Below are 12,447 nucleotides of genomic sequence, written 5' to 3'. Positions count from 1 at the left end.
ATCTTTTTATGCAGCTGAAGAGAGCTGATATAGGAAATGATACTAACAAAATGAAAAATATGTAGACTTAATTTGGGGATCAGATGGTGGACAAAGCTGGGGAAAAAACAGTGGTAAAACATAAGAAGCTAGAAAAATAATGATACATGTTTTATGTTGTGGTGGACACATGGCAAAATTGTCACTTGCAGTGTCTTAGAAATAGAAAATGTGCCTGACATTACCAATGGAATGTCATTTCCATATTTACAAGAACTATGAATCTTCTAGCTAGCAATACTATGAAAATAATTTAAAATACAACTAGGCCATAACATATTAGTTTAATTCAGTCAATGGGTAAGAAGCCCACTGAGGGCACTCCCTGGTGACTCAGTGATAAAGAATCTGCCTGCCAATGCAGGAGACACAGGTTCGATCCTTGGGTCAAGAAGATCTGCTGCAGAAGGAAATGGCAACCCACTCCAGTATTCTTACCTGGGAAATCCCATGGACAGAGGAGCCTGGTGGGCTACAGTCCTCAGGGTTGCAAAGCGAAACAACTAAACAACTATAACAGCTGTTCAAGTTTATGAATCAAGTCATAAAATGAGGGGATGTAAAAGAATTTGTTATGGCTCTGCTGCTGCTGCTAAGTCGCTTCAGTCATGCCTGACTCTGTGCGACCCCATAGACGGCAGCCCACCAGGCTCCCCCATCCCTGGGATTCTCCAGGCAAGAACACTGGAGTGGGTTGCCATTTCCTTCTCCAATGCATGCATGCATGCTAAGTCACTTCAGTCGTGTCCAGAAGACTCTGTGCGACCCTATGGACAGCAGCCCACTAGGCTCCTCTGTCCATAGCATTCTCTAGGCAAGAATACTGGAGTGGGTTCCCATTTCCCTCAACCCTGTGTTATGGCTGGTTACTTCACTTCAAAAGACTCAATTATAAAAAAAACACCAGCACTATTTATAGGACTATATTTTGGAATCTCTTATTAACACAGCAAATACATTGCAATGAACAAAGAAAAATGTTCATTTTTCTCAACCTGAACTGTTGAAGTTGAGGACCCAAAAAGACTCCAAAAATTCTGATAGATACACAGACCTAGCCAGCTGATGACACCCCAGTTGCTTACCATGCTGTGATTTTTGCCTTAGTAACTCTGTCTGAGATTTCAAGAATAGTACTAAGTACAGAAACAATGAACAAGCTTCCAAATACTATTTTGTGTTGAATACAGAAAGAATACATAAAAGTCAATTGTACATTAACATATATGTTTGGCATTTAGCTTTTGAAGTTTTAGATGATAAGGCATATTTAAATATTTGTAAGTATTAACCTGAACTTGTAAATATAAGTTGAAAATATAATAAAATTGTACTGCTTATGATTTCAATAAAATGTTTAAGAATCACTGTATTTACAATTTTAATTTATTAGAATTACATGAGTAGAATATGTTGTCAGTAATTGATAATTTCAAAAAGGAAAAGGAAAACCTTAAATTAAAAAATAAGTTTATTAAGGGATATTAACCAACTATATTTGTGTAAAGAAGTGCACAGTGACAAATTTTCTCAAAATTAATTTTGAGAATTAATATATTTATAACTGGAATATAAAACTAATACTTGAAAATTTGAGAAAAGTCTGAATTTATAAATTCAAAATTACACGTGTTGAGAAATCAACATCAGCTTGTAACATCACACTTTAATAAATCAGATTATAATGTTAGCAAAAGAAGCTCATATTAACATTAAAATGATTTATAGTTACTGTATAATAAATGCTGATCCTCAAAAATGTCATCAGAATTATTGGGGTAGCTATATACTCAAGAGTTTTGTAAGAAGTTCAAGAAGAACCTTTCAAATGATATGTCAAACTTTTAATCTTAGTTTGATGTATAAAATATATAGTATAAAGATACAACTATATTTAGATTATATCTAGATTCAGAATAAGTAACCAAAGCCAGTTCATGAAAGAAAAATAATTGAATTTTGCAATAAAATGAATACATAATCATTTGTATTCTTTATTTAAGGTAGATTGGTCATATTTAAAATACATTATTTCTCTCTTAAGTATGCATCTTAAATAAAAATACTAACAGTTATTAAAAGTTATTATTATTTACTTATTTAATAAAAGAATATGATAAATAGAATAATAAATTATTTATTATTTAGTAAAAGAAAATTATACATTTTCTTATGTAAAAGGGTACAATTTAGTCAGAGAAGTGAGAGAACAGGCAATTCATTAAAATTTATTTAATAGCAATGTGGTGCTTGGATTTTTTTTAGCATAGCTTTATTAAAAAAAATTGTGACTGTTTCGAGCATTAGGCCGTAAGGACAGTAAACACTTAAATTTACGTAACAAAGGGCATTCTTTAAATCCTTAATTTTCTGACCTATTCCATTTGTTCTACATTTCAGAGAGATTTTCAAAATTGATAATTATACTTAAATTTATAATTGGAATTTAAGCTATCTTCATATTTGAACTACAAGAAAGTAAAAAAGAAAAACAAACCTAATTTACTTTAAAGGATATTGCATCTTTTATGCACAGATTCTTTAAAAAAACAAAATTACTAAGACAAAGCTCAGAAAAAATACAATATTTTAATATGATTATATAAACTTTTAAAAATCAAACTGCTAAAATATATGATATTTCATGATCTAAAAATAATATATGAACCAAAATGGTTTTATAAACAGATATGAATATGTGATTATATTTCCATGAAATCTTTTGATACTTTGTTAACTGTCCCATGATGATCAAATAAGTGAGCATAAATTTTAAACATCTAGACAAGAAGATTAATCAAAATATTTTTCAGAAATAAAATCCTTGAAATATTACTATCTGACAATATATATTAATTCATTTCTGAAACCTGTGTGAAATTTCATTGTAAAGTATCTAGTCAGTATTTTCTTAGAGACCTATAAACGTCATTTTTTTTTGCCAGGCAAAAGTAATTAATTCGTAATAAGATCTAGATATACAGTTTCCATTAGTCTAAAATTTAAAGTTAATATTACATGATGAATAATAAAAAATTATACAAATATACTTTTAATATGCAACATATTTGTCACTTTGTGATTTCACTCCTATTTATAACTACATCTTTCAGCAGTAACATCTCTCAATATCTTTCATTTTCAGCATCTTTCAACAAACAGTCAAAGCCATATATAGGTAATTTAATTAGAAAAGCGATGACTTTAAAGAATACTGTTAAGCTTGGAGATGCCCAAGAGGATCAGAGACCAAGGCATGGAGGCACACAGCCAGGAGAAAAACCCACCTCATGTCACAGAACTGGTCCTCAGATGCCCCCACTGCCTGTTGCCTTACATTATCCCGGTATCAACTATGTGACTGACAAACAATACACCCCAATCAGCTCATTTAAGCAGAAAGGGATATTAATAGCACAAGGAATCTCTGGGAGAGCCAGAAAAGCAAATGGGGAACGTGCAGAGTCAGAAACACCAGAGATAAAGCCATAGAAAGTCTTCCTGCCAGCACCATACTGCAGTCACCTTTTAGGCACAGACATCACAGCACGACCTCAATACCCCCAACTCAAGTCACAGGATGGTGTCACCAGACACAAGAGGTCACTTGGCTCTGAAAACAAGATGTGACCACATCCACTGTCTTCCCCCCCCCACCAGGTTGGATTCTGGCCCACTCTTTTTGGAGTAATGCCTTCTGCTAAAATATCCAAATGGCTATGTCAAAGGTCTGCAGCCTACCTGCAAAGGGAACTGAGGTAGAAACGTACTAGCATTTTTAGAGCCTATACAGACAGACAGATTCTCTCATAGGTATAGGACTGCCCAAACACAAAAGAGATACTTTATAGTTAAAAAAAAAAAAAGGCAAAAAAACACAAAAATTAACTTGAAATGGATCAAAGGCTTAAATTTAAGTTGAACTTAAAGAAACAGAGATGTACATATGTAACCATGGCTGATTCATGTCGAGGTTTGACAGAAAACAACAAAATTCTATAAAGCAACTATCCTTCAATAAAAAAAAAAAAGAAAATCAAAAAGAAAAAAAATAAAAGAAACAGAGAATAGAGTGGTGGATGCCAGGAGCTGGAACATGGGCAAAGCAAGGAGATGGGATCAAAAGGTACAATAAAATGGGCTTTCCCTGATGGCTCAGCAGGTAAAGAAAGAATCCACCTGCAATGCAGGAGACACAGGAGATGCAGGTTCAATCCCTGGGTCGGGAAGATCTCCTGGTGGAGGAAATGGCAACCCACTCCAGTATTCTTGCCTGAAAAATCTCACACACAGAGGAGTCTGGCAGGCTAGAATCCATGGGGTTGCAAAGAGTCGAACACGACTAAGCACACACGCACTTTTCCAGACTTGCATGAAATTTTTCATTATGTTAATTGAGGGACACACATATATTCACATCCGTGTGTGTATGTGTATATATCTATATTTCTATCTCATGCTAGTCACTGGAGCATTTTCAACTTGGGATACCATCTCACCAATATTTAAAATCTAATTTTATTACAGAAAAACACAACATTTAATGAAGCAAAGCAAAACTCTTCTTATATTGAAAACAAATCAAGAAACATGGGTAAACCTATGTCTGATTCATACTGATGTTTAGTAGAAACCAATACAATACTGTAAAGCAATTATCCTTCAATTAAAAATAAATTAATTAATTACATTAAATTAAAAGGGAGACTAAAACTCAGATTAATCAACACAAAGCCAGCACTTTCTAAAGGATGCAGGTGCCACCTTCAGTTTAACTTTAGAACTAATTCTAAATGCTAAAACACTGCATCAGAATAGTTCATCTCATCGTCTCTCTTCGGAGAAGGCAATGGCACCCCACTCCAGTACTCTTGCCTGGAAAATCCCATGGACGAAGGAGCCTGGTAGGCTGCAGTCCAAGGTGTCGCTAGGAGTCGGACACGACTGGGTGACTTCACTTCCACTTTTCACTTTCATGCATTGGAGAAGGAAATGGCAACCCACTCCAGTGTTCTTGCCTGGAGAATCCCAGGGACAGGGGAGCCTGGTGGGCTGCTGTCTATGGGGTCCCACAGAGTCGGACACGACTGAAGCGACTTAGCAGCAGCATTCTATGTGAGGATCAGTTTTCCCTCTGTCATCTCAAAATTTCTACCTGGGAAGTCATTTTTTAAAAGAGATCATAAATATACAAGTTCTTAGTACACAAGCAACTTCCAGATACTGAGCAATTATTTATCAAACTGAACAATACTCAGAGTACAAATAATAGAAAAACTTAAGTGTTTTCGATGAGGGGGTTCTAGTCAGTGATGATGTTGGCAATGAGTCCCTGAGTTCTCTAGGTTAATTGTTGTACTCTAGTCAAGAGAAATTTCCCACTAAGTGGGAACATAGAAAAAAGTACATTCCCATCTTCTCAACTCCAGCCACCCACTCACTGAGATTCCAGGAGGAAGAATTTAAAAAATTAGACAGATTTATTGTAACTGTGTATACTATATCCTTGGGAAACATTCTCTTATATAGAAGAAAAAAGAAGATTCTGCAACTTCCTTCTGTGGATTGCTGGCTAATGTTAATTCATGGACTCTTGGGACTATTTCTTAAAGGGAGAGTAAGGAAGCAAAATGGAATCAAAAGTCCCGTTTCCACCTTCATTCTCTCTAGCCTGTCTACAGTTTATATATACAAGCTGCTGAGAACTGGAGGATTTACTTACCATGGGAATTATTCATTTATCCCAGGAAGTCAAAACATAAATGATGTATACATGAGGGCATGTGTACAAGTGAGAGTGTAAAGACACAAAGGTGTATCATTCAAGCTGGCACCTTGGGGAGTTTACATGTCGGAAATAGCATTTTCACATTATTCCTGTTACGATATGTTGGTGAAGTAATGCAAGTGGGTTGGAGAGAAGTCTATAACCACTAAAAAGTTAAATCCTTCAAGAAATGAAGCCTGGAGGTTAGAACTTGACTGAGACTTGTAGTTAGAGAGTAAATTAATTGTTAATATGGGTGCAGACTCTTGCAGAGAGAATCCCCATGAACAGAGGAGCCTGGTGGGCTACAGTCCATGGGATCGCAAAGAGTTAGACGTGAAGGAGCGACTAAGCACAGTACATGGGTGCAGGCATAAAATTCAATTTTATTCTCTTTTGCTACTAATGTTGATCACTTCTGTTAGGAATTTACACTTGGTAGTAGAATAATAAATATTTATCACCTACACAGATACTTGTGTTATCATAATCTGTGCATATGGTGAGGTACAAAGAGTCTGAAAAAGGGAATTCGCGGTAGGAATAAATGTCAAAGGGACTCACGAGAGGCTTGTGGCTGGTATAGAGCTTAGAGTATTTGTGAGAGGTCTGTGTGCATACTTACCACTGTTTCAATCCATTTAAACCAGGGGAATTAAAATCCTTATATAATATATAGTTATATGCATACTTAGTGATAATATTGGAGAAGGCAATGGCACCCCACTGCAGTACTCTTGCCTGGAAAATCCCATGGATGGAGGAGCCTGGTAGGCTGCAGTCCATGGGGTCGCTAAGAGTCAGACACGACTAAGCGGATTCACTTTCACTTTTCACTTTTATGCATTGGAGAAGGAAATGGCAAGCCACTCCAGTGTTCTTGCCTGGAGAATCCCAGGGATGGGGGAGCCTGGTGGGCTGCCGTCTGTGGGGTCGCGCGGAGTCAGACACGACTGAAGCGACTTAGCAGCAGCAGCAGCAGTGATAATATACGCTCCCAGTTTTTTTTTTTATTCTGTCCATTAAGAATCTTATAACAAAAGAGAATGGAAAAATAATTATTTTCAGATCTAGGGGCCACATTTTAAAGTACCATCGAATACTCCACAGAAAGCTAATAATTTTATAGGGTAATAAAAAGGGAACAACAACAAAAAACTCATGTTGAGTAATTCATATCAGAGGCTGCTTTCCTAGGCATCATGTTTGATACTCATAAGATTTCAGTGCAGAGGGCAGAAGTGATACTATGTGACTTGTGAAGCAAAGTCATTAAAATACCATCTATTTCTCTCTGTGCCCTTCGGATGTTCACGTTCAGCCAAGCCATTATGCCACGGGGAAGCCAAGTGGCCACACAAATAGGCCATGTGAAGATGTTCCAACTAACACCCAGAGGAGGAAAAAAAGATCAGCTGCCAGATCTGGGAGTAAGTGAGGCTTCAGATGATACACTACACCCCCACACACCTAAAGTCACCCCATCCTTTGAGCCATCCCAGCTGAAGACACATGTAGCAAGAGATGAGTTGTCCATACAGATTCTTGCTCAAGATTCATAAGCAGAATACCTGGTGATTGCTATCTCAATAGTAATCAGCATTTGGGAAGTTCTGTTATAAAACAATAGACCGTTGGAACATAGGCATCTCTATCCATATTTTTATGAAGCTGACAATAGCACGCTCTTGGTTAATCCAATAGCACATATGTAGAGTGTGTCAGAACAAGAGGAATGTCAGGGCATATTAATCTCAAGTCTAGTATCCTTCCTTGGAGAAGGCAACGGCACCCCACTCCAGTACTCTTGCCTGGAAAATCCCATGGACGGAGGAGCCTGGTAGGCTGCAGTCCATGGGGTCGCTAGAGTTGGACACGACTGAGTGACTTCACTTTCACTTTTCACTTTCATGCACTGGAGAAGGAAATGGCAACCCACTCCAGTGTTCTTGCCTGGAGAATCCCAGGGACAGGGAGCCTGGTGGGCTGCTATGTGGTCGCACAGAGTCGGACACGACTGAAGTGACTCAGCAGCAGCAGTATCCTTCCTCTATACCCCAAATGGTCAATGAAGACAGCATCTTTTTTTGGCAATCAATACCTCACAAAATTGTGAGCTGTCCATTATGAATATTAACGTATCCAACTTTACTGACTCACTGAAATCTATGAGTGCTGTAAAAGTTAGATAATACACAGGCTATTTTAACCATATACATTAGTAATTCAAATATAATAAAGGTGAATCTACCAGAGATGATGAGAACAAGGCTAAGATAAAAAAAAGATAAAAACTAACATGTTATAACTTTTCAAAATTCAAAAAATGAATATAAAATTCAACACATTTTTAAATATTAGTAATTAATATTTTAGTCATTGGTAAAATACTTTACCAAATGGCCAGCTTACAAGGCTTCACAATTTTAAGAAGTTTGAAAGACAGACTTCATTAAGGAAGACACTGATTAGTACTTACTCCCTTTCTTTCCATAAGACTTTTTGGAAATCATCCAAATGCCCCTGCAAAGCTGAAATTTCAGGCATTTCATTCTCCAGAGGCAGATTTATTGCCTGCAGTCTTAATCCAGGTCTCACTGTACAATTTTCAGAAACACCATTCTTGAATAAATCAGGACAGTCTAGGCTGAGTTTCATCTCCTCACTTAATTTTAATGGGTCAATAATCAAACTCGCTTCCTGAAAGAAAAAAAAAATACAAAACAATGGTTAGTGTTGAATTTTAAAATTAAATGTATAGAAATCATGAAAAACACATTTTTGAATGGAAATAAAATGTTATGATTCAACATCAAATTTTTATTTTCATTTATTTATCATTCTCTAATAGTGATATATGGTCAGAGTTTAACTTATAATTTCTCAGGCTTTTTTTCCCTTTCAATGTCTTACCTTATTCTAATAAAACAAGTATCCCCACAGTGTTTTAAAAGTTTTCATTTACAATGAAATCTACATTATATCTACCATAAACCCTATACATTATGGAAAAGCTTAACATTTTAGATGGAATCATAGAAGAGCAAGATATTATTTTTTTGTTTTAGAGGTAGAATTAAATAGAAAGGAGTAATAATATAAACAGTAAATAGTATAAACTATTTAAAGAGATAACATGAATTTGTAGTTTCCTTAAGCATGTTCTGTGGGTTGTTAATGAAAGAAAGTGAAAGTGAAAGTCGTTTAGTCCAGTCCAACTCTTTGCAACCCCATGAACTATACAGTCCATGGAATTCTCCAGGCCAGAATACTAGAGTGGGTAGCCTTGCCCTTCTCCAGAGAATCTTCCCAACCCAGGGATCGAACCCAGGTCTCTTGCATTGCAGACAGATTCTTTTACCAGCTGAACCAGAAGGGAAGCCCAGTATTTATCAAATTACAACATGACCCTGCAATCCCACTCCTGTGAATATACCCAGAGAAAAACATGCCCCAAATAATACATGCTCCCCAGTGTTCATTGCAGCACTGTTTACAATAGCTAAGACATGGAAGAAACCTATGTGTTCCTTGACAGAGTCATGGATAAAGAAGATACATGTATACAAGGGAATATTACACAACCATTAAAAAGAATGAAATAATTCCATCTGCAGCAACATGGATGGACCTAGAGATTGTCAGGAAAAACAACACATGTATAACTGAATCACTTTGCTGTACAGTAGAAATTTACACAATACTGTAAATCAACTATAACTCAATAAAAAAAATTTTTTTTTAAGAGGAGGAAATTTCGACAATAGACACATACAGAGGAAAACATGTGAAAACACAGGGAGAAGACGACTGTCTGTTAGCCAAGGAAGAAGGCCTCAGTGGAAGCCAGCCCTGCAAACACTTTGATCTCAGACTTCAAGCCTCTAGAATGGTGAGAAAATAATTCCTGTTTCTGAAGTCACCCAGTGCCGGGAGCCGGCGAGAGACATTCCACTCGTGACAAAGGTCATGAGGAAGGGGGCTCGGCATACGCAAAGGCGGGATCGAGCCTCGGGAGTGCCCCCGGATATTCTCGAGCATCTACCCCCCAAAAACCAGAGTCTGCCTACTTTATTGCTTTGTGCTCTCGCCTCTGACTTTACTGGGGGCTGTCCCCCACCACCATCTCACTCTCTCTGTCAAAGAGTTAACTTACAGCTCCAATTAATAAAGTTCCTGGGCAATTAGGAGTGTTTAAATCCAAACCCCTCAGATGGCTCTCTAACTCGCCTGACAAGTTTACCCGGACACCTACAGCTATGCATACGATTGTTTACAGTCTCCCAGCCTCCAGAGGCACGGGAAGCTTAAGATATTCAAATAGCTTAGAGCCTCTCAGAGAATTAGAAACTGTCAGAATAAAGCTAGTAAAAGATTTCATTGATGAGCCAATGTTTGTTGCCAAGTTTTCACATCCCTTGAATTGTATCCTTGAATGTGCATTAATTAATATAGTTGGTATGTAGAAAAAATAAGTAGTGGCCTTGGTGTTAGTAACTTTAGACCCTTAAGGTAGTAAATTCTTTCCTTTGTAAACCCATTACACATCCACCCTATAGGAACGTAATCTTATCTTCGGAGGATGGCGCCAAACCTTAAAATAATTACTCTTAGAGAAAATAAGTCTTTGTTGATAAGTCCTTGTCAAGAGTCATAAAATGTTAATAGGCCTCTGGCCAGAAGATGATGTAAATCACCTAAACCATTTGTATACGATAAATCTGCAGGAAAGAAACCCTGGTTTTTGATAAGCATCAAAGACTGCTGATTTTGCATCCCCTATTGTCCTCTATGTGTAACTTAGGGTATAAAAGCCCCTGTTGAAAATAAAGCTATGGGCCTTGCTCACCAACGCTTGGTCTCCCCATGTCATTCTTCCCTTTAACTTCTAGCTGAGTGTCCATCTGGAGCGTGGATGTCCTCTGCGACCATTTATTTGCCTGGGCTTCTAAGACCCACTCGAGAAGGTGTCTAAGGTGGGGCACCTTCCGCTATTCGAGAGGGCGCCTGCGGCCTCCGTGGTCAGAGCTAACCTGGTGTCACGGGTTATATTGATTTTCCGCGTAAACCAAGCCACTCAGCTTCTTTTCTCCACTGAATTTTCCTACTGAGCTATCCTCATTCTATTCCTCTTTATTATATCTAATTAACATTTGAATAGGCCGCCTAGCCGTCTCTCCTTCGAAGACCCTGGATCAGCCGGGGCTGGACCCCGGCAACCCAGTCTGTGGTCCTTTGTTCTACCAGCCTAAACAACAAATCCAGTCACCACTGGCTTTGCTACCTTCCCACCCCTCCTTGTGAGTAGACATAGCATTCACATATGCACACAATCTCTGGATTCTTCTCCTGACCTTACTATTTGCGTTCTCCTTGGTGGGAAATTCTCTTTTTCCCAAACACTCTCTGATGGACTCACACGTTTTGGAACCAATTTGCAATGGGTCTCTCTGTGCACGGGCCACTTCGGGGAAACCAGGAAGCTTCCGGTCCTGGGTGGCCTCCACCAGATGCGGCAAAGGCTGCTTCTTTTTCAGAGCACTCAACTCCTTCACAGCCATGTCTAACTTGATTCTGAGTTGCCTGCCTTCCTCCCTGGCGCTGTTCCTTTCAGCTCGAACTTTACTCCACTTTTCTCGCCAGTTAGCGGTGCAGTCCGACCACCACCGCATGGTCTTCTCCATCTGAGCGGCGCGGGCCTTGACTTCCTCCAGCTCCCGCAGGCGAAGCTCAGCACGGATATCCCACTCGCTGGTACTCCAGGAGGGAGCACGACCACTGCGGGCGGCAGGAGACTGCGGCCCGAGAGGAGATGGACAGGAGCTGCCGGGGTCCCCGCGGGCCGGGGCAGGTGCCGCCAGGTCGCCCGGTGATCTAACGCTCGACTGCTGCATTCCGAAGATGTGTGTTTCCTCGATTAACCGATGAATGGAATCTAAATTCATGTTTATCTTTTCAGGCCTAAGAAAAGACAGAGAACATAATTGCATTTGAATTTCCTCTGCAATGATAAGAGCAAGACCTACCTAAAGTTGACGGAAACAAGGCATCTTTTCAATACTGCATGTTTTTCCTTCTCTGTAACTAAAAATATAGAGGAATTCGTGCGTTCGTAATTATCCTCAAAGAAACAGAAATTGCTCCCATTTTATTTTGCCGAACAAATACAAATAAATACGCAGAGACCCAATTGGGGCTAGCGTGGGACATGAATAATTCATTTTAACAAATCCGGTCCTTTTCAGGTAATATTTATTGCAATACACATTGTCCATTAACTGCTCAATGGTCCCCTATTCCCTGCTAACTAAAGCACGATTTGTTCAAGTAGAAGGCAGAAGCTATTGATCTCTGGAAGGGTAAAACCCTATTTCATCCCAGGAGGGGCTAAATCATGAGTGGTCTAAGTCTTCCATAACAGACACCTATTTAACTCTTAAAGCAACATATTATGACTTGGCTCTGGCTGATGAGATGTGAGGGGAAATCTGCTAGAAAAATGTGAAAATGTGAGAATGAGAACGCTTTCCTTCTGCCTTCTTCCTACCTGAACAAAGTCATGATCTAGAAAGAGAGCAAGTGTAAAAGCTGTCCTGTAATGTTAAAAATGGTGGACCAGGAGAGAAAGTACCCGATGTAAT

The 12,447-nt window shown here is 38.5% G+C and overlaps 1 protein-coding gene across 4 annotated transcripts in view; it reads right to left on the bottom strand.

Moving 5' to 3' along the window:
- CCDC102B (coiled-coil domain containing 102B) overlaps nt 1-12,447 on the bottom strand; it is a 271,385-nt gene that overhangs the window by 218,983 nt on the left and 39,955 nt on the right. For all 4 annotated transcript variants that reach the window (XM_044934449.2, XM_044934448.2, XM_025273735.3 and 1 more), the window contains exons 2-3: nt 11,161-11,767; nt 8,286-8,506 (exon numbers count right to left, since the gene is read on the bottom strand). In XM_044934449.2, the coding sequence (XP_044790384.2) occupies nt 8,286-8,506; nt 11,161-11,751 (812 nt within the window). In that variant the 5' untranslated portion in view covers nt 11,752-11,767. The remainder of the gene's footprint in view (nt 1-8,285; nt 8,507-11,160; nt 11,768-12,447) is intronic.

Source organism: Bubalus bubalis, chromosome 22 (genome assembly GCF_019923935.1).
Source record: "Bubalus bubalis isolate 160015118507 breed Murrah chromosome 22, NDDB_SH_1, whole genome shotgun sequence".
Taxonomy (NCBI): domain Eukaryota; kingdom Metazoa; phylum Chordata; class Mammalia; order Artiodactyla; family Bovidae; genus Bubalus; species Bubalus bubalis.
Note: the sequence above shows the minus strand (reverse complement) of the source record. Positions and strands in the feature narration are given on the sequence as shown.